The sequence below is a fragment of the Mus musculus genome, chromosome 4 (genome assembly GCF_000001635.26).
Source record: "Mus musculus strain C57BL/6J chromosome 4, GRCm38.p6 C57BL/6J".
Taxonomy (NCBI): domain Eukaryota; kingdom Metazoa; phylum Chordata; class Mammalia; order Rodentia; family Muridae; genus Mus; species Mus musculus.
In genome coordinates this window covers 126,061,017-126,088,032 of record NC_000070.6, presented here as the reverse complement: position 1 = coordinate 126,088,032, position 27,016 = coordinate 126,061,017, and the positions used below count along the sequence as shown (strand labels likewise).

At 47.2% G+C, this 27,016-nt stretch overlaps 1 protein-coding gene and 1 pseudogene across 4 annotated transcripts in view; one reads left to right on the top strand and one right to left on the bottom strand.

The window, feature by feature from the left end:
• Oscp1 (organic solute carrier partner 1) overlaps positions 1 to 27,016 on the bottom strand; it is a 36,553-nt gene that overhangs the window by 4,163 nt on the left and 5,374 nt on the right. The window contains exons 2-11 of one of the 4 annotated variants that reach the window (XM_006503034.3): positions 24,660 to 24,881; positions 23,054 to 23,083; positions 14,074 to 14,228; positions 11,149 to 11,316; positions 10,617 to 10,697; positions 5,048 to 5,151; positions 4,309 to 4,437; positions 3,571 to 3,640; positions 1,351 to 1,490; positions 264 to 327 (exon numbers count right to left, since the gene is read on the bottom strand). In XM_006503034.3, coding sequence (XP_006503097.1) covers positions 264 to 327; positions 1,351 to 1,490; positions 3,571 to 3,640; positions 4,309 to 4,437; positions 5,048 to 5,151; positions 10,617 to 10,697; positions 11,149 to 11,316; positions 14,074 to 14,228; positions 23,054 to 23,083; positions 24,660 to 24,783 — 1,065 coding nt within the window. In that variant the 5' untranslated portion in view covers positions 24,784 to 24,881. Of the gene's footprint in view, positions 1 to 263; positions 328 to 1,350; positions 1,491 to 3,570; positions 3,641 to 4,308; positions 4,622 to 5,047; positions 5,152 to 10,616; positions 10,698 to 11,148; positions 11,317 to 14,073; positions 14,229 to 23,053; positions 23,084 to 24,659; positions 24,882 to 27,016 lie in introns of all 4 variants that reach the window. The other 3 variants (NM_001356446.1, XR_003954925.1, NM_172701.3) reach the window with 3 other exon arrangements.
• On the top strand, positions 17,717 to 18,206 carry Rpl28-ps3 (ribosomal protein L28, pseudogene 3; annotated as a pseudogene).

Sequence of the window (27,016 nt, the reverse complement as noted above, 5' to 3'; positions counted from 1 at the left end):
CCACCACTGCCCAATTTTCATGAAGGTTTCTTTTTATTTTCTGTGTATGAGTGTTTTATCTTCATGTATGTGTGTGCATCATCTGTATGTCTAGTGCCCACAGATCCCCTGTAACTGCAGTTACAGATGGTTGTGAGCCACCATATGGGTGCTGAGCACTGCTCTTAACCACTGAGCCATCTCCATGCTTGAAGAGCAAAAGTTTTCCAAGGAGGATAGTGCTGAGGAGGATAGGTCCAGAGCCCGTGAGGCCCCTCACATACCTGTGTAGCCTGTATGCTGATGACTTCATAGGACAACTCCTCCGGCCTGGACAGTGCTGCGTGTCTACAGGAGGCAGGAAGAGACAGGCCTAAGGTTACACGGTTCATGATTCCTCTTCCTAGTACGGTGAGCCACCTCATGAGAACATGGACACCTGTTTTCTCTGTGTCTCCTTCTGCCCTTTCACACCCCCCCCCCATCCTTATATTTCAGAAAGTCACATGTTTTTGCTTATCTGCCAACACTCTCCCTCTCTTCTCTCAGCAAGTTCTGAGGCCCAGGTCACATGGAGGCCCCTCCAATCCAGAGTGCAAATCAGCCTCCACTAAGACATCTGTGGTCCGTCAGTTTAAATGACTTGGGGACAGCTGGGGGTCCTACACTCCATATCTGTGTGTGTTCATGAGTGTGTGCCCGCGTGCCATGGCAGGCACGTGGGAGTCGGGGATGACCTGTGAGCGTCGGTTCTCCCTCTGTCCCGGAGCTGGAATGCAGGTCCTGGTCTTAGGGCCTTTAACTGATGAGCCATCTTGCCAGCTCAGTCCAGTCATCTCCTAACACATCCTAACACTTCTTGTTTAGCTTCCTTTTAGAGCTTTTGGGGGAGTGACTTCAGGAAGCCCCAGGGAGTCTGTATTCAGGGCAGCATGGATTGCTGGTCACTGGTGACTTTTGCATCTGTGCTTGTGTGTATTGGTCTGCAGTTGTCGTGTCTGTGTTCTTATCCCACGTAGGGGTTTATATGTGTATTTACACTCCATCTAAGCCACAGGGACAAGAATGCATTATATATCTTTAAAGAACGGGTTTAGGACTGGGGAACTGTCTTGGTTTGTGGGGTACTAGACCCAACATACACAAAAGCCCTGGATTTGATCTCATATAAATGGAGTGCGGAGGCACACACCTGTAATCCCAGCACCTCGGAAGCAGAGGCAGGAGGATCAGGACTTTAAGGCTACATAGTGAATTTGAGGCCATCTGGGTTATATGAAACCCTGTCCAAAAAAAAAAAAAAAAAAAAAAAGACAAAGGAAAAAAGAGAAAAGAAAGACAGACAGACAGACAAGCAGGCTTAACGCATACTCCTCTTCCTCATCGGTCGTAAACAGATTCAGTCGGAATCCTGGTTCAGGGCCACTCGGCTTCTTGATCTCCATCCCTCCCATTAGCCTGGCCAAGAAATTCAGCTCTTCTTTGGCAAGAGGGTTTGGAACAATGTTTTCCTGTAGAAACAACGGTGTGATTTGTAGCCACACAGGGCAAACACATTTCCTGCCAAGACCCCAGAGACGCAGGGAAGAATTATACAACAAAGCAAAAATAATAACAGCTTAAATTATTTCTGGGTACAACTAATGCACAGAAAGCAAGCTTAGCCGGAATAATAAAGCAAGCTCAGCAGCAGTGGGACTCCAGCAAAGAAGCAAACCACAGACTTTCAACTCTGAAGCTTAGTGGAATGCCCCAGGGACCACACTTCTCAGACTATCTTCCTCCTCGGGAGGAGAGAAGGGCCCTGCTTCCTCTTCAGTCAGGTCCAGTTCCCTCTGCCAGGCGGCTCCTGTCAGGCCTGCAGCTCAGTGGGTACCATTCTGGAGGAACTCCCATACTGCCCTCTGGTGGTGACATCCAGGAACACAGTAGGCCGTTCCTCTCTCACCACCCTTTCTAGACTTTACCTTCTTACGTGGATCTGGGCTCTACTCTTCACTACTGTCAATTCACTACTGTCAGTTACTGAAAACACACTCTCTTATTTCTGTCTTGCTTGAAACAAAGTCCCCTGACTACCGCATAAAGAACAAAATGGAAGCCGGGCGTGGTGGGGCATGCCTTTAATCCCAGCACTCAGGAGGCAGAGGCAGGTGAATTTCTGAGTTCAAGGCCAGCCTGGTCTACAAAGTGAGTTCCAGGACAGCCAGGGCTATACAGAGAAACCCTGTCTCGAAAAACCAAAAACCAAAAACCAAAACTAAAAAAAAAAAAAAAACAACAACAAACCCCAAAAAACAAAATGGAGGCCTGAAGAGATGGCTCAGTGTTTAAGAGGACCTCTTCCAGAGGTCCTGAGTTCAATTCCCACCAACCACATGGTGGCTCACAACCATCTGTAATGGGATCCGATGCCCTCTTCTGGTGTGGCTGAAGACAGCTACAGTGTATTCACATTTATAAAATAAATAAATCTTAAAAAAATGAAAAAGGAGAAAATGGAGCTCAATGGTGGCGCATGCCTTCAATCCCAGCGCTGGAGGTGGGGTGGGGTGCAGAGGCAGGTGGATCTCTGTGAGTTTGAGGCTAGTCTGGTCTACAGAGAGAGTTCCAGGAGTTACTCAGAGAAATTCTGTCTTGAAAAACCAAAAAACCCAACCCAAATTAAACCAAACCAAACCAAACCAACCAACCAACCAAACAAACAAAAAAGGAGTTACAACCTTCTCTAATCAGGCCCCGGTGTCGTCCTGTCCAGTAAAGCCTCTGCCGCCTGCTTCTGCGGCGAGAAGATGGAGCTATGTGGAGACTCGCTGCCGCTCCAGAAAGGATACTGTTTTCCTTGTTTTGCCTGTGCTCATCCCACCACCACGGCTGGCACCCACTTCTCCTCCCCTGCTATGCGGTGTCTTGCTTACTCCGGAGCCCTATTTCCGTGCCGCTGCCCCTGAAAACCATTGTGTTCCCTTGCCCCCTGCTCCCACCCCAGAGGACAGAGCGCACGGTCTTCTGGCGTAAGCTGTCAGTGTCTTTCCATCTCGCTGTTCGTTTCTACCATTGTCCTTCCCAGAGAACCAAAAGCCTCTTCGGGGTGGGACCACATCGACGCCAAGCTGGTACCCAACACCTTGGGACTTGGTTCCATGAACACTCAATAACTGAACAGTCCATGGTTTGTCCCAGAGTTTGCGCATACGGAACTCAGAGGGATGAAAACCTCATTTTAAAGGAAGGTAGAAGGTCCTGACGACCAGGAAGCACTTTTGACAAGGGATGCTTTGACATTTTCATCTGCATGCATGTATCTGCATGCATGTTGGATCCAGCAGCCACAGGCCTCTCGGCTCTGTTACAAAGCTATTTGCCATGTCCTGGTATTTGGCTCCTATTTAATTGTAATGAACCAGTCCCCATATTACCTAATTAGTCAGATCACTGGAAAGCTCTGAGCAAAGCCACAGTTAGAAATCTGGGTACATGTAAGGCTGAGGGGAAAGTTAACTAGCTTTGAAAGCCAAAGCCCCGCCCCGCCCCGCCCCGGGGCAGTGTGGGGAAAGAATCAAGGAGGAGAGGGAGAGAGCAGCAGCTCACCTGTGCCCTGGAGGCTGCGTTCTTGGATGTTGCAGACATGTGGGTTTCCACAGGACGACTCGCACTGTACCTGGCACCAACAGAAAACAGTGCTGTGACCCAGCCAGGTCGCTGACTCCCTCCTAATTGGTGGGCACACTGCTATTATTCTCAGATAGTAAAAGGCAGCCAGAAAGATGCTGTGAGTTCAGAACACAACTGAGTTGGGAAAAGAAGCTCCCAGTTTGCTTCTTCCCTGAGAAAAGGCCCCAGAAGGAACAGCACTGCGGACACAGAAAGTATCACAGGGAGGTGGTGTGGCCCTCCGCAGCAAAGGGACACTGGCTACTTCTCCTCCACGGTTACTTAAGATTCTGTATCTTTTGCCAGGGAGCCTTAGCGCTTGAATGTCACGTCACGGCTCCGACGTGCATTCTGTCTGGGGAAATGACTCCAGTGATCCACGGGTTTTGTTTCCTCCCCGGCAGGCTCTCTTGTACTCTAGGCTGGCCTCAAACTCACCATGAAGCCCAGGAAGACCTTGATGAACTGTTCATCCTCCTGCCTCCACATCCCTGATGCTGGGAGTGTAGGCTTGCACCATGAAAGGCTAGGGACCCAGGGCTTCGTGCCTGCTAGGCAAGCGCCCTCTTAGTCGAGTCACATCCTCAGTAGAGTCAGTGGGGGTTTCTCAGAGAACTTTTTAAAAATGGAGTGACCTCTGTGTACTCAAGTTCACTCTGTGGAGGGTTTGCTTACATGTTAGTTCCCAGTTTCAAGACTCGGTCTCCATAAAGCTCAAAAGAACCTTCCTTCTGGGCAGCAACATAGTCTCCGCCATGCCGGAATTTCATCTTCTTCACCTCTTTGCCTTTGACACTGAACACTCTGAAATGCACAGTGTGACATGATGGGGTCTTCTCTAGGTTGGGGCAGTCTCCAGGCCAACTTATCATTTGCCCACAGCAGGACAAAAAGGAATTTAGTCCCTCTTTTGAGAGAAAGGCCCTAGGTTGGAAGTGAAGCTCAGCACACCTGCTCAGCATGCGCAAGACCATGGGTCCCAGGGCCCCTGAAACCAACCAAACAAAAGATATGACAGGGCTGGAGAGGTGGCTCAGCCATTAAAGGCTAGGCTCACAACCACAAAGATAAAGACAGGCTTGTCTGTTGGGCAGTCACAGAGCCATGTAAGCACAGCAGAGTGCGGTCATGTGTTCTCACGGTGGTCTCTTAACTGATGAGGAAATGAACCTGGAAACTGGCTGGCTTGCCCCAGTATCCTCCCGCCAAGTGGCAAAGTGGTGATTAGATCTTTGACCTCCATACAGCTGAGCCTTACAGAAGAAGGGACAGATAATCAGGGCCCGAGAGAGGCTCGGCGGTGCTGCGGTCTGCGGGGTGGGCACACGCTTGTGTTCCTGGTACCTCTGTGGGGTGGGCACACACTGTTCTTAGCACCTCAAAAACTGCTGGCCAGTTATCACAGAGGACTTACCTAATGACTCCAGGAACTTCAGTTCCCCAGGGAACAGGCCCCGACACTGGCAACACAAAGCGACCATTAGAGTTCTGAACTTTGTCCTTTAGAAATGTGGACACCTAGAAAAAAAAATATATATATATATTTGGTGTCATGTTTCTGGTACATTTTCATGGCCACAAATCTTCTGAGGATGAACTAGTAAGCAGTGTATTTGTGAATGCTACTTAGTGAAGCTCAGGTACCAGGAACACAGTGTGTGCACAACCCACAGAGAGGGACACACCACAAGAGACTGGCAGAGTTAGGGTGGCTTCATCCACATGATGACTTTGTGTGTGTGTGTGTGTGTGTGTGTGTGTGTGCGCGTGCGTGCGCACACACATATTTATGTGGGTGCTTGTGGAGGCCAGAAGGAGGCACTGGGTCCCTGGAGCTGAGCTACCCAAACTAGGTGCTCCTGACTGCTAAGCCACTTCTTCAGCTCTATACAATAGAATCTTTTTTTTTTGTTTGTTTTTTTTTGTTTGTTTTTTCGAGACAGGGTTTCTCTGTGTAGTCCTGGCTGTCCTGGAACTCGCTCTGTAGACAGGCTGGCCTCGAACTCAGAAATCTGCCTGCCTCTGCCTCCCAAGTGCTGGGATTAAAGGCGTGTGCCACCACGCCCGGCTTGAATCACTTTCAAACTCCATCCCTGACTCTCCAAGAAAACAATGTTTCCCTATTTTAAAGATGAGGAATTTTTACAAAAACAAGAACTGGGAAGCCAAGTCATCACTGGAACACAACTGAGCGTGTGTAAGGCCCTGGCATCAAGGATGGGGACAGGCAGAGTCTCCACATAGTATGTGCTCAATAAATGGTTGCTAATACTCTTTGCTAGACTACTTGGAGGACTGGGGCAACAGCTTAGTTTAGAGGCTTACTGAACATGCCTGAGCCCTGAGTCCACACTCTAGAGTTAGAAAATAAAAAGGGGGGCCTATTTGGACACAGAACCTAAGCATTCGTGTGAAAGCACCACATGGTGGTGGTCTGAATGAGAATGCACCTAGTCTCATGTTTGAATATTTGGTTCCCAGTTGGAGGAACTGTTTGGAAAGAATTAGGAGGTGTGGCCTTGTTAGAGGAGGTGTGGTCTTGCTAGAGGAGGTGTGGCCTTGTTAGAGGAGGTGTGGCCTTGTTAGTTGAGGTGTGGCCTTGTTGGTGAAGCTGTGTCCTTGGGGGAAGCTTTGAGGTTTCAAAAGACTAGTGTGATTCCCAGAGTTCATTCATTCACTCACACTGGACCTTGTGATCATGGATCAAGATGTGAGCTTCCAGCTGTTCCTTTACTCTGCCATAAGTAAGCCCAATTAAAGGCTTTCTTTTATAAGTTGCCTTTTCTGTTGCCAGCAACAGAAAAATCACTAAGATACATTACAAAGCAAGACATTCCACATAGTATTCTTGAGGACAGCGGCTCACAAAAGAGAACAATGACGGGTCAGGAGGAAACGTGGGGGCTGGACTGCTGTCCGAGCCGGTTGTTGGGTATGACACTTCAGCAGTGGCGATGCGCAGGCACAAGTCATGTTCTGAGGGGAACGGGTAAACTGGCTTGGTCAGAGGTGGGTAAATGACCTTTAAGGAATTCTTCACTTTCAGATTCTATGATGAAGGAATAGGAATTTAGCAGAAAGGAAAAAGCTGGCCCACTGAATGCTCCTCTAACTCACCCCACTCAGAAAAATGTCTGCCTTTGCCTTGCCCTGACTCCCTCGTCCTTCATAATCTGCAGTTTCAGTGAGCACCACTACCAGGCCACCAATCTGAGTCACCATCAGTCACCTTCCTTTATCTCTTTGAGTGCCAGGTGGTGCCAGTGTACTGAGCTCTTTGTACCTGGCCGTCCTCTCCACCCTGCCTGCTTCCCCTCACTGCTAACCGCTATCTCTTGCTTTCCTTATCTGTTCTGAGCCCACTCTCCATCCCAGTGGTAAAGACTCCTGGGCTCTTCAGCAACCATGAGCCTTCCTTGAAATCCTTGTGGCCCTGCTGCCTACCAGATCACATCCAGCTGCAGGCGCATTTCTGACTCCTGCGTTTCCAACATGCAAGTGCTGAAACCTCCCACCAGACCTGGCAGCCACGGAGCCAGTGTCCTTTGCCCCCACCCCCTTTTCTTCATGGGTCTGCTGAAAATCTGTCTTGGGGTGAAGGGCAGAGAGAGAGAGAGAGAGAGAGAGAGAGAGAGAGAGAGAGAAGCAGATGTGGTTGGTGTCACTGTGAGAGGAGGGTGCTCAGAGTCCCACCTGCAACTGCTGCCACAGGGCCCTGTCCCTTCAAGGAGATACTCAGGACAAACAGATGCTGACCAATGGCCTAAATTTATACATGCCTTTAACCCCAGATGAAGACAAGCAGCTCCCTAGGGCTTGCTAGCAGCCCAGTTTAGTCTAATTGGCAAGCCCCAGGTCCCAGCGGGAATCCCTATCTCAGAAAACAAGATGGAAGGCTGGCCGCGGTGGTGCAGCCTTTAATCATAGTGTTTAGAAGGCAGAGGTGGGTAAATCTCTGGGAAGTCAAGTCTTGAGTTTGATATGTAGCTGAAGAGGATGGTGGGCCGAGATGGTTGTAACTGACTCCCGAGGAACCTAAATGGAACTGGTTTTAGTGTAGCCTCTGTCCAGGGCCCCAGGAGCAGGTCATGGTGCCCCATGCAGTTTCATAATAAAGAAAGCTTGGGGGGCTGGTGAGATGGCTCAGTGGGTAAGAGCACCCGACTGCTCTTCCAAAGGTCCAGAGTTCAAATCCCAGCAACCACATGGTGGCTCACAACCATCTGTAACAAGATCTGATGCCCTCTTCTGGAGTGCCTGAAGACAGCTACAGTGTACTGACATATAATAAATAAATAAATCTTTAAAAAAAAAAAAAAGAAAGAAAGCTTGGGGGGCATGGAGAGGTGGCTCAGTGGTTAAGAGCGCCGACTGCTCTTTTGAAGGTTGTGAGTTCAAATCCCAGCAACCACATGATGGCTTACAACCATCCATAATGAGATCTGATGCCCTCTTGTGGTGTGTCTGAATGAAGACAGCTACAGTGTACTTATATCTAATAAATAAATCTTAAAAGAAGAAGAAGAAGGAGGAGGAGGAGGAGGAGGAGGAGGAGGAGGAGGAGGAGAAGGAGAAGGAGAAGGAGAAGGAGAAGGAGAAGGAGAAGGAGAAGGAGAAGGAGAAGGAGAAGGAGAAGGAGAAGGAGAAGGAGAAGGAGAAGGAGAAGGAGAAAGCAAGCAAGCTTGGTACTGGACATGCATGCAGTTTTGTATTTCCTTTGGTTAAAAAAAAAAAAGAAAGAAAAAAGCAAGAGTCCTTGATGCAGATCTGTGTTTTCTTGATTTAGTTGGTTTTGCTAACAAATCTAACAACTATCAAGACTATTTTGAAAACAGAAAATTTGTCTAGGCAATCACAACACTGCCGACCAGACATGGAAGCCAGCCCAGCTGTGCAGATCCCTGGCAAAGCAATGCTAAGCTGTGTGATTCATCACCACCACCCTCTGCAGCCCTCCCCTCCCCTCCCGGGGTGGGGGTGGGGGGGCTATAGCTAAGGATGACCTTGAACTCCCATCCCTCTTGCCTCTACCTCCTGGGAGGAAGGGTACGGCATGTACTACCAGGACTAGCCATGATCTTGATGTTTCCTTGTCTGCCCATTTAGCAACGAGAGCCCAATATATTTAGTGGCATAATACATTTCAGTGATTTTACTACAGAATTATCATTAGCATGCCTTTTCACTACAATGAATTTTATCTCCTCAAAACTGAGAGATCAATATGGCTGCTAATATTACAATAATCTATAAAATATGCCTAAATATGCACCTTCCTGGTAATACCACTGAGTGGAATTTTCATTATGTTCAAATTGATTTTTAAATCGGCTGCACAACTTAATCTTGCTTTTACTTTCATAATTTTATATTTTCAAGCATGAACATTAGAGATCTTTGTCTATATTCATATTGTTCTTGCTCCATCCACAGCAAATACAATGAAATTATTTATTAGCATTAAAAATAAAATTGGCATTAGAGCTGAAATCTATTTGTCGCTCCTGCCCTTGGAAGGGAAATACACTCAGGCACAAACCACACCTAGTGAGGTTCTGGTCCTCTTCTTGACTCGGAGCTGGGGCTGTGTCCCTCTGCCCTGCTTCTCCCCCATAATCCTGACTCCCAGGAGGTAGCCCCATGACCACTTTCTTGCATATACTTTGTAGAAGTGTTCTATACCAATCATATATGAGCACACACATACATTACATATGTTTGTTCACTGGGTTCTTCCAGTGAACTCCAAACTACAGACTGCCATTTCCACTTCCCAGGTGAAGGAGGTCAGAGTCAAGAGCACAGGCTCAGTGTGCAGCTGAACTGTCTAGCACTGGGGATACAGCTGGTCTGTGGTAGCGCACCATCCTTCCACCTCTGGTGACCCAGCTTTAGGACAGGACAAAGACCCATCTGGGAGAGTTGCCCAGACCCACACAAATTTGGAAGTGTTTTTTTGTTTGCTTGTTTGTTTTTGTTTTTGTTTTTTGAGACAGAGTTTCTCTATATGACTTTGGCTGTCCTGGAACTAACTCTGTAAACCAGGCTGGCCTTGAACTCAGAAATCCACCTGCCTCTGCCTCCCAAGTACTGGGATTAAAGGTTTGTGCCACCACTGCCCGGCTTTGGAAGTATATTTTTTAAAGTTAGGGTGTAGAACTGTTAGGCATGGGCACGACACAATGAGAGAGGGGTATTTATGGGACAACAGCCAGTGAGAACTGCATGCAGGGTAAGGATTAGCTCAGGGGCAGGGAACTTGCTTAGCATACATAGGGACTTGGTCAGGGTCCCAGAAACTGGAAGAGCTAATGTGTCAGCAGCTGAGAGAGAAAAGAAGATCCAAACTCTACGTGCACTTTAGAAACAGCTGGACAGATCAAGACTGGAGAATCACTGCGATCAACATAGGTTCTGAGCCAAGTGAGCGGTGGAAAGGAAGTGTCTTCAACAGAAACCAGTAGGGAAACTTGGCTCTCCGGCAATAGTCTAGTGGCAGACATGGAATAATAGGCTCAATGGGCCTAGTCATATGCATTTCAGCAAGCAGGTGGGTGGGTGAAGGCGAGGGGCAGGAAGGCTCAGAGATAGGTGGAGGAAAGGTTGACAGGAAAGTGGGAAAGCCAGGTTAGGGGAGTGTCACATGGAGCAGGAGGGCAGCCATGTGGCAGTGTCTGATGCTGGGACACTGAGGATGTAAGCTTGAGAAAAACTTCATAGCCACACAGTGCCCTGACAACACAGCTCTTCTGTAGAAGCAAAGGATGAGCCCACATTTCAAAGAAGCTCAATGGAGCTGGGGGTGGGGGTGGGGATGGCTTAAATCGATCATGTGACCTCTCACAGTCACAGGTTCCAAGTATGGCGAGCATCACCGCTGGGCAAAATCTTGTTCCTGGTCTGCTCAGATGACTGACTGATGGTCAGGGCATCAGTCACCGGGGTCGGGGGTGGGGCTAGGGGTGGGGGTTCCAGGCACTTACTCGGATATGCAGGTCTTGGAAGAAGTTGAGCAGTGTCTGCCGGATCAGCTGGAACTCCCCTTCAGAGAGCTTCCCATACACCTGCAAAGCAGAGAGAAGGGAGCATTGTGCTTCCACCATGGGCTGAGATGTGGGGACAGGCAGGGGTGGAGTGCTCAGGGGTGCAGGGACCTTGGCAGCAAGAGTGTCAGTACCCTCCCTCCCAAGTGAGACAGACTCTGGGATGCCACCTTCCCCACAGGCCGGAGGGGGGGTCCTATTCTCCACAACTGAGCAGACATGCACCCCCAACACCCTTTCAGACGTGAGGAAAGAGAGCTCTTTGTTGGTGTTTTCCCCCCACAAAGGCTACAGCAGAGAGCATAAGGTGATAACCGCCATGGTAACTACAAAATAGGCAGCTGTGGGATTTTAGAATGTTCTAGAAGAGTGGCAAGTTTTGACCCTGTCCTTGCAAGCATAGAATCTGCTGGGTCTTAGTTGAATCTGCCGGAGAACAAGGGTTGTGGCTGGGAGATGGAGGGGGACTTACTTCTGACAGCTGCCGGAAGGTCTCGTCCACCTGATGTATGACGGTGGGAGAGTCTTGGACAAAACCCTTGATGGCGTCTAAGTGGTTGAAAGTGACCAGCAACACGTCCTTGGGGCGTGGACACAGCAGCACTTGATATTTGAAAGCCATGGTCATCAGGTCGTAGAGCTGTCAACCCACACACAGAATAGATGGGGTCATAAAAGCAGACCAGAAGCTGAGCAGAGCCATTGCAGGAAAAGCAGCCACGGGCTTGTCACCCAGCTCAGGTGGCCACATGCGTTGTCCCTAAAGCCAGAGCATTTTTGAGGATTCGAGGGGCGATGCTGGTAACTCATCTAAGACCACAGGGGTAGTCAGGAGGTCCCTGGGCCAACGGTGGTCTCTGGTCATCCTGTCTTCCTGAGGGGACACACATGAAACCGAGTTGGCTGCTGTGCAGTCTAGACTAAGTACGGGACCTGGGAGGATCTGGAATCCTGATCCCCTTCCTCAGCCTGCCCACTTGGTAGTGAGAAGATGGACTCGGGGATAAGATAACTTCCAAAGGAAACAACAGGCTACGGTAAGGGCTCGGTGAAAGCTGGTGTGTCTCCCACAGGCCTCTAGTACTAGCAACACATATGTGCTGATACTGTGTACTCACTATCTAGTATTAAGTCTTCATGACTTTTAAAACAAAGTTCACATAGTGGAGCAAGTGGAAAAGTCATTATCATTATTCAAGTCTAACTTAATAATTTTCTGGAGTGTCCATGAACTTGGGGCCTGGGGTCGGCTCAGTTGGAACTTTCCTAGCAAGCAGGAAGCTCTCTGAGTTGGATTCCTAGCACAGGCCCAGGTGTGGTTGTGCAGGTCACCATTTGGGAAGTGGAGACAGGAGGATCACAAGTTCAAGATCATCTTTAGCTTCACAGTGAGCTGGAGACCAGCCTGAGCTATATAAGACCCCATCTAAAAGAGCAATCTCATTAGTTTAGTCTCTCCCCAATCCCCTAGATTTTTATGTGTAGGTGTGTGCTTGCGGAGGCAAGAGGTCAGCCCCCAGTGTCATCCTTAGGACTGCCATCTACCTCTTTTGAGACAGGGTCTTTCATTGGCCTGGACCTCACCAGTTGGGCTCGGCTGGCTACCTAGCAAGCACCAGACATCTTCCTGCCTCTGTCTCCCAGTGCCAGGCTTGTGAATGTGTGGCGCCATGACCAGCATTTGGTTCTGAGGATCGAACTCATGCTCTTGTGTCTGCAAGTCAAGCATGGTGACTAAGCCTTTCCCCCAACCCTAAGGCCCCACTGTGCTGCAGGATCCCCTCCAGAACAAACAGGATGCTGGACTGCCAGGCTCTTCTGGGTTCCTCTTGGCTGTGATGGTTTAGCTGACTCTCCTCGGTGGGTCACACTGACATTTGATTTTACACTGAGTTTCATTTATGTGTGTTCATGTGTATGCATGAGTGTGTGTGTGTGCAGATAAAGTGGAAGCTGAAGAGGGTGTCTGATATCCACGAGCTGGAGCTACAGCCATCATGAGCTAACCCACCCAGTACTGAAAAACAGAGCTCTAGACCTCTGAAAAAGCAAAAAGTGCGCTGAGCCGCTGAGCCCCACCTTGATGGTTCCAAATACTGGTGCTCTGGTTTGCATTCTGCAGCACGCCAATCCTATGTGTCTCACATTTTTCTTGTGGTTAGACTGGGACTATGGGCTTTGGGGAGGAAGACCACAGGTGATGTGCCATTTTCTTCACAGCATGCAGGAAATGAAATGTCAGCATCCCCCGGGACTCCTGGCCACCTGCTGAGAAGTATCTGCACCAGAAGCTAATGTCGTCTCCTTCACTCCCATGGCACACTCTGGCAGGAGGGCATCTCCTTCTGCCCTCAGCGTCTCCCTCCTGGGGGGCAGGTAGCTACGTAAATGGTTCATAATTCCTCTGAATAGTTTTGTACGTCCTCTTCTGTTCAGTTATGTGGAATGATTCTTTTAAAAAAAAATCAGAGTGCTGCGGGGGCCGCCTCAGTGGTTAGGAACACTTGCCGCTCTTGCAGAGGACCTAGGTTTGGTCCCCAGCACCCACAACCATCTCTAAGTCCTGCTTCAAGGGTTGAGATGCCCTCTTCTGGCCTCTACAGCCACTGCACACATGACGCACAAACATATACGCAAAACACTCATACAAAAACAGAAGAGTGCTCTAATAATTTGTTTTCCAAAGACATAGATATGTTCATATAAGGAAAGGCTGAATATATAAAAATATGCCTTAAAATGCCTGGTTTTCTCATGGCAGAACTGAGATTTATTGTAATGAGGTAGTTTAAAGTTTTTCCTTTTATAACATTATGATGATGAAGATGATGATGTGTTTTTTGAGACAAAGTTTCTCTGTGTAGTCTTGGCTGTCCTGGAACTCACTCTGTAAACCAGGCTGGCCTCAGACTCCCAGAGATTCATCTGCCTCTGCCTCTGCCTCCTAAGTGCATCAAGGGTGTGGGCTACCATGGCATAGCTAAAACCTAAGTATTAAGGTATATTTATTGCTTATATTAAAGGGTTTCACTGTGACATTTGCATACATGTGCACTGTGCTCGGGTCATACTGGTTTTCCTAACTGCCTTCTCTTACCGTCCCCCCAAGAGGTAAAGTCTGGGGTGGGGGTTGAGTACTTGAACCCGGGTGGCACATGTTCAGGGCTGTAAATAGGATATGAACAGCAGCAGGGTTGCCTTTGGGCAGGTGAGACACAACAGAGAGGTTGGGTACGGACGCCTCCTGAGCTCCTCGCCACCTGACTGCAGCTCGTATTTACTCTTGCTTCTTTCCCCAAGACACCATTGCATACGGCACCCAGTTTGATCCCATCTAGGGGCATCCACGACAGGTGCTCCAGCAGCAGCCGAGCTGACCAGGTGGCGGCCTGCTCACCTTATCCATGCTGGCCTGGTTCAGTCGCATGATGGAGGCATGAGCCAGGCGGTCATACACAGTCCGCAAGGCCTTCTTGGAGTACAGCTCCTGGGGTTTGAACAGTTCGTCCATGAACTTCCTGTTGAACATGGTTGAAATGATGTCGTTCAGAACTGCAGAGACAGGGGAGAATGCAGAATGCAGATGAGTGAGGAAGGGGCCGGAAGAGCCTTGTCTGGGGTGATGTCTGTCCTCATGAATGGGAGCTAGGCGTACACAGGGCTGAGATATGGAGTGCTTGCTGAAATCAGCCCCTTAGAAAGAAGCCCAGGTGCCCAGCAGGAAACAGGGCTCAGGAGTGCTGTATGACGCTCAGGGCAGTGTCCACAGCGACAACATTCAAGAAGGCTATGCTTTCCATGTTACACACCACTTTACAGTCAGCGTAAAAGAGAAATAGCACCCATCGCCTTCACAAAGAAAAATCTTAAAAAAAAAAAAAAGTACTGCTTTGCCGGGCAGTGGTGGCGCACACCTTTAAATTAATCCCAGCACTCAGGAGGCAGAGGCAGAGGCAAAGGCAGACAGATCTCTTCTTGAGTTTGAGGCCAGCCTGGTCTACAGATGCCAGCCAAGACTACCAAGAAACCCTGTCGCAAAGCAAAGCAAAGCAAAGCAAAGCAAAGCAAAGCAAAGCAAAGCAAAGCAAAGCAAAGCAAAGCAAGGCAAAGCAAAAACAACAGAAGAAAAAGACTGTGGGGTGGCGAGATGGCTCAGCTGTCAGGAGCATTTACTGCTTTTGCAGTTCCCAGCAACTGCATGGTGGCTCACTCCAGTTCTACGGTATCTGCAGCTCTCTTCTGATCTCCGAGGGTGCCAGGCATGCATGTGATATACGCACAGACATATATGCAGGCGAAACACTCAGAAGTACAAAATAAAGATATTTAAAATTTTTCTATTAAAAAATAAATAAAAATGCTGGGCAGTGGTGGTGCACACCTTTAATCCCAGCACCCGGGAGGCAGAGGCAGGCAGATTTCTGAGTTCGAGGCCAGCCTGGTCTACAGAGTGAGTTCCAGGACAGCCAGGGCTACACAGAGAAACCCTGTCTTGAAAAACAAAAATAAAATAAAATAAAATAAAATAAAAAATTAAATAAAAATAAATAAATAAAAAGACGGTTACCAACCTATAAAGATTATAAGTTAGAGCACATCCTTAAAAAAGAAAAGAAAAGAAAAGAAAAACAGCACACACATTGTTAGAAAAATATTCAAGGCTGGCTTTTAATCCCAGTACTTAAGAGGCAGAGGCAGGTCTCTTTAAGGTTGAGGCCAGCCTGGTCTGTAGAGTGACTTTCAGGCCAGTCAGTGTTATATGATGAGACCCTGTCTGAAAAAAAAAACCAAAAAAAAAAAAAAAAAACCAGAAATAAAAATAAAAGTAAAGATAAAATAAATAGATGAATTTCATTATTAGTTTGAGTAGGAGTGTGCGTGAGGTGCCGTGTGGTGTGTGGACGGGAGAGGAAGTCTTCGTGGTGCTGTTTCTTTCCTTCCAACCTTTCCATGGCTCGTGGGCATCAAACTCGGGTTGGCAGGCGGCATAACAAGCCTTTCATCCACTGAACCATCTCACTGGCCCTTTTACAACATACACTCTACCTCATTATTTGTGCATGTGTATGTGTGTGCGTGCGCATACGTGTGCGCGGTGGGTGCTATTTCTCTTTTAAGCAGTCTAAACATTTTCACTTCAAATTAAACTTCACACGTCAGACAAACAATGGTGATTTATTTTCGTAACACACATTTTGTAGAAATGGACACGCTGCCCACTGGTTAGCAACGACAGCGTCCCGAATGCTTCTACAAAACACGCCGTTCACTTTGCTCCCTGTCAGCGTGCGCTAACCGCTCTTTGACCTATGCTATTGATTTCACAGCAGAGGACCCCATCTTGTGGGACAGTGAAACTCCTGCCTGTTGAGAGTGTAGGACTTGCACAGACCACCGCGGCGGCCTCAGCTTTGCTCTCACAGAGAGTTGCAATGACTCAGCTAAGTACACGAGTGAAGGCATGGTGGGGGGGGGGGGCGTTGGTATTAGAACACCTGTGGGTACAGATATACACAGACTTTTCTGCATGGTTTTTACATTGTTGTTGTGGGGAGGGGTGGGGTGGGGTGGGAAGGTGCATGTGTGGAGGTCGGAGGACAAGTTGGGGACATTGCTTCTCTCCTGCCACCTCATGCCTATTGTTGTAGGGACTGAACTCGGGTTGACAGGTTTGCTGGCAGGGGTGCCTTTACCTGCTGAGCTATCTGCTGGCCAAGAGTCTTCTTTAAAATGGTTTTAAAAAAAAAATATACATGTGTGTGTCTGTGTGTGTGTATGAACAGGTGCCTTCAGAGGCTAGAGGCCAGAGGGGTCAGAGGTCAGAGGGATCCACCTGCCTGGAGATGGAGTTAAAGGTGTTTGTAAGCCACCTGACATGGGTGCTGGGGACTGAAGTTGAGTCCTCTGTGACAGCAGTGCATGCTCTAAACGCCGAGCCATAGCTCTAGCCCTCCAGATTCTTCTCCTTTTTAATTTTTTTTTTTTACTTTTAAAAAATATTTACTTATTTTATTTATGAGTACACTGTAGCTCTCTTTAGACACTCCAGAAGAGAGCATCAGATCTCATTACAGATGGTTGTGAGCCACCATGTGGTTGTTGGGAATTGAATTTTTTAGGATCTCTGCTTGCTCAGGTCACCTCTGCTCACTTGCTTGCTCTGGCCCAAAGATTTATTTATTATTATACATAAGTGCACTGTAACTGACTTCAGACACTCCAGAAGAGGGAGTCAGATCTCATTACAGATGGTTGTGAGCCACCATGTGGTTGCTGGGATTTAACTCAGGACCTCTGGAAGAGCAGGCAGTGCTTTTACCTGCTGAGCCATCTTGCCAGCCCTTAAAATGAATTCTTAATACAAGTGTTTATTTCTTCTTCTCCTCTTCCTCCTCTTCCTTCTCTTCTTTTTCTTCATATTTTGCTTCATTTTGTTGTTTTTAGGGACCAGGTTTCTCTGTGTAGCCTTGGCCATTCTGGAACTTGCTCTGAAGACCAGGCTGGCCTTGAACTCAGAGATCTGCCTGCCTCTGATCTGCCCGGGTGCTGGGACTAAATGTGTGCACCATTACTGTCTGGCACAAGTGATTATTTCAGAATATTTCCATCTGGAAACTCCACCTCCCTTTGCTAAATGCCATGGAGGTGCTGGGTGTCTAGCTCTGAGTAAACTTTTAAAGAAAGAAGGTAACAAAGAGAGGGAATATTTATTAGTAGTATTTAAAAAAACATTTTATAGAGGAAAGGAAAGCTGAGGGCTGTACTTAAATCTTATTTATTTTTAAAAGGCAGAGCCCCATTTAGTCCATGCTGGTCTAGGATTAAGGCCTTTAGCCAAGGATGGCCTTGAACAACAACAACTTCCTCCTCCTCCTCCTCTTCTTCTTCTTTCCTCCTCCTCCTCCTTCTTCTCCTTTTTGTTTTTTGTTTTGTTTTGTTTGTTTGTGTTTTTTTCGAGGCAGGGTTTCTCTGTGTAGCCCTGGCTGTTCTGGAACTCACTCTGTAGATCAGGATGGCCAGACTCAGAAATCTGCCTGTCCCCGTCTCCGGCCGCCATAGGGAGAGGAGCCGCCGCCATGTCCGCGCATCTGCAGTGGATGGTCGTCCGGAACTGCTCCAGTTTCTTGATCAAGAGGAATAAGCAGACGTACAGCACGGAGCCAAATAATCTGAAAGCCCGAAACTCCTTCCGCTACAACGGGCTAATTCACCGCAAGACCGTCGGAGTGGAGCCGGCGGCCGATGGCAAAGGGGTCGTGGTAGTTATGAAACGCAGATCCGGTCAGCGAAAACCTGCCACTTCTTATGTGAGGACCACCATCAACAAAAATGCTCGGGCTACCCTCAGCAGCATCAGACACATGATCCGAAAGAACAAGTACTGCCCTGATCTGCGTATGGCGGCCATCCGCAGGGCCAGTGCCATCCTTCGAAGCCAGAAGCCTGTGGTGGTGAAGAGGAAACGGACCCGCCCCACCAAGAGCTCCTGAGCCCCACACCCCGGAAGCAATAAAGAGTCCACTGACTTCCAAAAAAAAAAAAAAAAAAAAAAAAAAAAAAAAAAGAAATCTGCCTGCCTCTGCCTCCCAAGTGCTGGGATTAAAGGTGTGCGCCATCACTGCCCCTCTGGCCTTGAACTTCTAATATTCCTTGCCTTCTAATACTCCAGTCCAACCTTCAGAGTGTTGGACTGGAGGCAAATACAACTACACTTAGCTGGTACTTGATATAGGATTGAGGAGAGGGGTGACTGTGGTGGTTTGAATGAGAATGGCCCCAAGGCTCACATGTTTGAATACTTGGTCTCCAGGTGGAACTGTTTGGGAAAGCTGAACGGGCGTGGCCTTACTGGAGGAGCTGTGCCACCCAGTTCAGGCTTTGAAATTTCAGAGGCTCACGCTATTCTGTCCCCATCCCCCATCGAGCCTTGTCCTTCTTGAGCAGGATGTAGCCCCAGCTGTTTCTTCATTGGCCATCATGGCCTCTGACCCTCTGAAGCCATAAGCCCAATTTAACACTCTCTTTTATAAGCTGCCTTGGTCATGGTGCCTTACCACAGCAATGGAAAAGTAAGCCACAAACACACATAGCCAGACTCCTGTAGAATCACTAAATTCATGCTTGACCTTTGGCTTTTACCCTGGATCGACTCTCTCCTGCTCCACAGACAGGGGGAATTAGACTCACAGCCAATGCAGGTGCCCTCGAATCTGAGAGCTCCAGCTCAGCATGGCCAGATAACCCTCCCTTCACAGGGGATGCTCAGAGATACAGGAATCCTCCTGGGTTTGCTTCGGACAGATAAAGCAAGGATCTGCAATAGATTGAGTTTTCTAACTTTTTTTTCCTCACCACAGCCTTTATATAAAGTACAGAATCTGCAAGGAACAGATACGAATGAAAAGCCACAGGGTCCTCAGAAAAGAAAAAGGGAAGAGTTGATGTAGGCCAGGGAGGAAGGAATCACGTTAAACCATTCCTTGTGTGCTGCGACTGGGTTAAAGCTTACAAAGAGCAGAGTCATTTCTCTAGGGTCTTGGAGCTCACTCAGGATCCAGGAGAATAGCTTAGCCTCAAATAAATTGGTGAGAAAACCCCAAGGCAATTGTTACTGACTTGGGCAAAGGAAAAACAAAACCAAACAAAACAAAAAATGAAGCTTTTCCCCAGGGATTTGCCACAGCTATGCATCACCATGGCTCCTACATCAGACCTAAGCGATGTTCACCTTCTGAGAACCGAGGGTAGTGAGGTCTGTCCCAGTGGGCACAGCAGGGCACACATGAGCCCTCAGAGAAGAAATGGAAGTTTCATGGCTGGGCCCTACACCTTGTCCCCATTCACTCTCCATGAGCGTGTGGAGACAGACATCTTTCCCTTCTCAGTTCTCTCTGTGTAGCTCTTGGCACAGGCAGGTGTGCAGTATACCAGACACCAAGATGAACGCCTCAGGGACACAGAGGAAGGAGCCACGTCCTGAGATGCGCACTGCACACGGTCACATTTGTGCACTAGGGTTGGTCAGACCCCTGGGCTGCCTTTGTTACCAGGCACTTGGATTTCCCCATCTTTTTAAAATACAAAAATGAGGAAATTTGACTTGGTAACAGAAAATGAATTTATTTATAGTTTGCCTACACTGGGGAGAAAAGGTCTATTTTCCCTTGTCTCCTCTGCAACATCACAATTTTATAGTTGAGAAGAAACAAAGGCCATCATGTTCATATGCTAATTTAGCTGTGAGGTAAATGGCCAGAACTGTATGAGATCTCCTCTAAGGTAAGTTCCTCCTTCAGCTGATGCCAGGGCTGTTTAGTCTTTCTCCTCTGCACAGATCAGGACTTTGGGAAATCTGAGTGCTCTGGAGCCCACTGTCAGTGTCAACACTCTGACAGCTGAAGGGAGGGGCCCACGCGTCTCCAGCTAGAATCTCCCTTCCCTGCCAGGACCAGGCTTCCACCTTGGCATTCGTTTTTGGCACTCAGACGAGCTTTGCCTTCTTTCCACGAGGCAGCATGGAGTGGGACTGGTCACGAGGAGGACGAAGACAGGAGGGGAGGGGTCTTTCATGGGGACATCAGAAGGGCTGGTAACTGGGTAATCATCAGACAGACGACAAAGTCAGCGTCTTTGATTATTTTTGAATACTTATGTGAAAATAAGCTCCAGAGATCTAATTACACACATGAAGAGCCCTCGAGATCCACACTTCACACCTGAAACTCTGCCAGGCGTCAAAGGATGGGCCAAAAATTGCTCAAGAGAAGTGTCAAAAGATGGTTGTGAAATACCATAAAGGCAGCCCGGCACGTCAGTTGGGCTTCTCTGAACCTAGGCTGATGAAATAATTATCTTGATGAAAGCAATTCAGTTTCTATCAATTACCCCTGCTCCAAAACCACTTGTTTGTGGAATCACACACGATGGAGCCAGGGTTACACGAGAGAAGTCAGGGAGTGTTCTGCAATTACAATGCTTTGAATCTCTACCCTATTCCAAGACACTGGGCTTAGGACTCTACGTGAATTGCCTCATTTAAGGTCCAAGACAACTCTGAATTATCCTCATCCCCACATCCCACTGAAGAGGGAGAATTAATCTCAGAGAGTTTAAAATCCAAGCTGCTAATGATGGGGCTGAAATTAGAAAGGGCCCTGACTCATTTTATTATTATTATTTTTTAAAGCATTATTTATTTGAGACAGAGTATGTAGCCCTGGCTAATCTGGAACTCACTATGTAGACCAGGTTGGTTTTGAACCCTTAGACATCTGCCTGGCTCTGCCTCTCTAGTTTTAGTGTTAAAAGTATGCCCTAGAGGCTGGAGAGATGCTTCAGAGGGTAAGAGCACTGGCTGTTCTTGCCGAGGATGAGGGTTCAGTTCTCAGCACTTACTTGGTGGCTCACAGCCATCTGGTACTTAAGCTCCTGAGGACCAAATGCCCTCTTTTGACCTCTAGCAGCACCAGCATGAATATGGTACACACATAGTCACCCAGGGAAAACACTCATACAGATAAAAATAAATCTATAAAGTGCACCACCACAGCCAGTCTAATTATGTTTAATTATTTAGTGTGTGTGTGTGTGTGTGTGTGTGTGTGTGTGTGTGTGTCTGTGTGTACAGAGATCAGAGGACAACTTGCTAGGATCAGTTCTCTCCCACCACGTGGGTCCCAGAGATCAAACACAGCTTGCCAGGTTTGGTAGCAAGTGCCTTTACCTATTCGACCTATCAGTGGCTTTGTTTTTCTTCAGGGATAGCAGGATAGCATCTCACTATGTAGCCGTGACTAGCCTGAAACTATGTAGGCCAGACTGGCTTCAAACCTATAGGTCTGTCTGCCCCTGCCTCCTAAGTGGTAAGATAAAGATGTGTGCTACCACATGTATGTGTGTGTGTGTGTACACATATATACATGAATATGATATACACATATGAATTCTGAGTATTATAATCCATTAACACGTCATATTTAGATCCATTTATCAAAATTTGCTACATAGATACTTGACCCTATTTGGCTCTGCTTATCCTGTTCCAAATTCTTCTTCTCTCCTTATCCTGGTGTTATTTGTTTTAAATTGATTTTATAGCTGTTTTGTTTTCTATAATATCACATTCTAAGTAAATGTCATTACAATTATGGAAGTATTTACAAAGTCAAAAACATTATCTGCCATAATAATGTCAAGTTTATGTAATTATACTATGAACTCTCTTTCAATAATAAAAGAAAACAAGCCTAGACCTTTAAATTCAAAATCAGAGACACTGAAACGCTTTTAGTGGGCCTTTCACATTTTATTTTATTTATTTATCTTTTAAAGATTTATTTATTTTACTTATTTATATGAATACACTATAGCTATCTTCAGACACACTGGAAGAGGGCATCAGATCCCATTACAGATGGTTGTGAGCCACCATGTGGTTACTGGGAATTGAACTCAGGACCTCTGGAAGAGCAGTCAGTGCTCTTAACCGCTGAGCCATCTCTCCAGCCCTCATATTTTAAATATACACATATTTTATGCACAAAACCCCCCAAAATTAATAGCATATATTAATTCTGACAATAATTAATTTTGTTATGACGTTTTCACACATGTACATAATGCGCCATGATCATATCTGGCCTCATTATGCTTTATGTATAATAGATATACATAACTGGCATATCTTGTGTGATAAGAGAATTGAAAATACTCAGGTTGGCAATGACGGGTGGAAACCATTCCCAGGCACCCAGGACATACTGCGAGCAGGAGAAGCTGAGGTCTTGTTCTGAGCAAGCCTCAACCTTTCCGGGTCTGCAGCTGGCTGTGGGTGAGGGGGAAACCAGACTTGACATGAGGCAACAGTGCATGCATGGCCCATGCCTTCTGCCCACGCTCCTGGCAGCCATGCAGCCACATGCTTCCATCCTGCTCAGTTGCTCAACAGTAACTGTGTGCGAAGGGGAACAGCTCTGGAGGGCCACGCAGACCGCAGCAGGCTCCTCTGTTACATCACAGTATACATGGTGTTTTAGGACTGCCACAGTACTGAGGATGGGAGCTTCTGCCCCAGCTGTCCCTGAAAGCTTGGAACACACCATCAAAAAGGATGGTGCTGGGCCCAGGGTGGGAGTTGTGGGGAGCCTTTCACATGCAGTGTGGCCCCTTGGCCAGAGCCTGCTAGGTTTTCATCTTACACAATGTGTTTATTCCTTTGGAGAAAGGATTCCAAAGTAAACTCAATGCCTTAGCTAAAGAACCTCACACCTATTTCTTACTAGCGATACTTAAAGTGGTCCTGCTTAAAAACCCACTGACAACCGACCGAGTGAACCTGTGAATGCAGACTGAACGCATGCAGCCCAGAAATGGCGTACCTCGTTTTCTGTCCACCTCTGTCCATTCATCTATATGAAGCATACAAAAAGAAAACACCAGTTCATGAAGCAAGAGCATTAGTCGCATGGAGGCTTTACACACACTACATCCAGTTAACTGGCCTATCGAATTTTCTCTTTTATATTTGAAATAAATGGCTTATGTGCACACTCCACCTTCAACAGGAAGCTTAAAAAAAATCTAAGAGTGGTAAAAACTAGATAAATGACTAATGAAAAAAATTAGCAAATGAGGGAGGAAGCTTGGGAGAACTAGCTACCTGTGGCTCCTCTTAGAAGGCTCCACAAGTTATGTTCTCCCACACCATAAGGGCATTCATTATGGGGGCTGGAGAGATGGCTCAGTGGTTAAGAGCACTGACTGCTCTTCCGAAGGTCCTGAGTTCAAATTTCAGCAACCACATGGTGGCTCACAACCATCTGTAATGGGATCTGATGCCCTCTTTTGGTGAGTCTGAAGACAGCTACAGAGACTTACATATAATAAATAAATAAATCTTAAAAAAAAAGAACATATATTATGCCAGGTGTGCTGGCACATATCTTTAATCCCATTACTTGGGTGGCAGAGATAGGCAGATCTCTGTGAGTTCCAGGCCAGCCTAGTCTACACAGTCAGACACTGTCTCAAAAAAATATATGTATATAAACACACACACACACACACATATATATATATATATGCATATTGTGCACGCTTTTAACATTAGCTTTCCAAGAACAGAGAAAAAAAGGAGTTTTCTTTTGTACAGTCTGACTCCCCGCCTGCCCCAGCCCCAAAACTGGGCCCTATGCTTTTTGGCAGGCAAGTGTTGTACCACTGATCTCTCTCCTGAGCCCTGAAGACCAATTTCTTCCCTTCAGTGATTCAGTACCGGCTCCCTCCACTTCCTCTCTCCTAGCTCTGCCAATGGAGAGTGCTATACATATCTGCATGTGGAAAACATCTCGCAACCGATGGCATTTGGGGCAACACTTGGCACTATATTATCTGGAAATGATCTCTGAAGTACACTGAAATTATGCATGTCTTCACCAAACACTGGCATAGCCTCAACATACAATAAAAACAGCTCTTTTAGCCAGGCGTGGTGGCGAATGCCTTTAATCCCAGCACTCGGGAGGCAGAGGCAGGTGGATTTCTGAGTTCGAGGCCAGCCTGGTCTACAGAGTGAGTTCCAGGACAGCCAGGGCTACACAGAGAAACCCTGTCTCAAAAAACCAAAACAACAACAACAACAACAACAACACCCAGCTCTTTTGAGTCTAGTGGGTACCACTGCAAGGTCAAATTCCCCTGGAAGCCATCTCCCTCTGTCTCTCTGTCTCTCTGCCTCTCTCTGTCTCTGTCTCTCTCCTCACAGGGATATCTGGGCCTTGTGGCACAGGACTGTAATTCTAGCTACACAGAACGCTCAGGCAGGGTTAAAAGTTTCAGATCTAACTGGGCCTACAGAGTGAATTCAAGGCAACCTAGTGAGATGCTAGCTCTAAATCTGGCCGGATGAGGAGGTAACCCAAAGGCAGAGCTCTTGCCTCCTGTGCATGAGGCTTTTAAAATCCAGTCCCCAGGACTGGGGGGTACCGTGGACAAGTCGTACGCTTTTGGAGAGGAAGTAAATGGAGAAGCAGGTCTTGGCTGGCCTTTCTAAAGCAGTTATTTGGTTTTTTTTTTTTTTTTTTTTGGAGGGGGGTGGCTGTATCAACATCTGCTGTTTCTCTGTGGTATTAGCATTACAGGCTTGCAGTTATTTAGAGATGGGGAGTTTTTATCCTCTTGAAGGTGTGTCTGACCCTCCTTGGTCTGCTGTGGATAAAACAGAATGGAAAACAGCAGGTCACTCAGTCAGCAATGGTACCCAGTGCCAGCAGAGAGCTCTAGCGAGCTGCAGGTTCCTCCCCTACTTTCCTCTTTAAAATGCCAGGCTAGGTATCCCCAGCCCCAACTTATTATTCTCCAGATGACTTGTTTGTGACAATCTAGCTTGTTATACTTTGCATGGGATGTAGGCCCAGGGGTTCTAGGGCAGGCTGTTCCATTTGAACCAGAACAGAACTCCACTGCTGTTTAGTCCTTCAGCACTACACATTTCAGGAAAACAAAATAAAACAAAAAACAAGTGAACAAACAAAACAAACAAAACCCAGAAAGGTCACTTCACAGTCACGTGCTGTGTGTCTCAGGTTCCTCTCCCGTAATGAGGAACAAATGTAACAGGGTTTTATGAGGACAGAAGTGAGGCAGAGGTGGCTTCTATGGCCCATCCTATTGCTTAAAATGTGGGACAACGTTTAGTATGCAACTCTCACAAGCCGCCCCATTAAGGGTTCAACACTAAACTCTGGCTGCATTGTGGGAGAAACGGCAATGTCTGAGCTGGACTTTTGGGAACAGGGATGGCCTCTGGGAGACCAATTAGTTGTCTAAGATAATGAAAACGGCTCCAAGAAATACGGTTTCCTCCAGAGCATCCACGAGGACTAATTTACCATGTCTGGGCTTTTACAGGCCTGTGTACAGACATCTGACCTAATGGTATTGGCTCCAGCTCCTGCAGCCAGACCAAATACCAGAATAGACAAGCGCTTAACTTTTAAATTTTATGCTGTCTTGCTTTCTTTCTCTTCTACAAGGCTCCACTGGCCAACTATTTAATTTCTTTTTTTTTTTTTAAGATTTATTTATTTATTATATATGAGTACCTTAGCTGTCTTTAGACACACCAGAAGAGGGCATCAGATCTCATTACAGATGGTTGTGAGCCACCATGTGGTTGCTGGGATTTGAACTCAGGACCTCTGGAAGAGCAGTCAGTGCTCTTAACCACTGAGCCATCTCTCCAGCCCATTTCATTTCTTTTAGAAGCTAGGTGGATATACACACATGCATGTACATGTGCGTGTGCGTGTGCGTGTGTGTGTGCGCGCGCGCGTGTATTTGAAAGCTTCCCCTTTCCTAACAACCCCCACAAGATTCCCATACAGCCCCTGCAGATGAGGCAGCCCTGTGCAGCAGCACTTAACGGACATGCCGATTAGGAATGGGAGCTCTGGGGTCTCAAGGCCAGGAGTGTCAAGTCACTTGCTCCTCCAACCAGCTCTGCAAAGCTGAGCAAAGCGACTTTGGTTTTTCTTGTAAAACTGGATGGTGGTGTTATCTATATGGAAGAAAAGCCCTAGGCATCATGGTTGGTTTTTTTTTTCCCTTTTCTTTTTGTTTTTGTTCGTTTTGTTTTTTTCAAGACAGGGTTTCTCTGTGTAGCCCTGGCTGTCCTGGAACTCACTCTGTAGACCAGGCTGGCCTCGAACTCACAGAGATCCACCTGCCTCTGCCTCTTGAGTGTTGGGATTAAAGGCTTGCGTCACCACTGCCCAGCCATTAAGGCATTTAAATGAAGTATTGATACAATTGAAAAACTGTTTCCATAGAGTGGTGGCTCGTGCCTACAACCTCAGCACTTGGGAGGCTGAGGCGAGAGGACTGTTGGAACAGCTACAGTGTGAGCCTTGTTTCAATAAAGCAAAAACAAGTATTGTATTGTTGTCATTATGGTGATGGGTCTTGAGTTTTAGAATCAGTTATGGATCGCACTCATCAGTAACCCACTTCCAGGGACAGACAGGCTCAACCTGGTTCTCCCCAGAATCTCACATGGTGTGACATCGGCCATACACTGCGGAATGAGTGAGTGGATGAAAATGAATCACTAAAGATGGCTGAGACTCCATAAATAAACCAGAAAAGACCATCACTCTTAACACAACTGGGGTACCAACGCTGAGGGGATGGGAACAGGGGGATCAGAGTTCAAGGCCAGCCTTTGCTACAATAGTGGGTTTTATGTAAGAAAAGATAGCATGTATATGTTGTATTATTATTTTTTTTTTGAGACAGGGCTTCTCTGTATAGCGCTGGCTGTCCTGGAACTCACTCTGTAGACC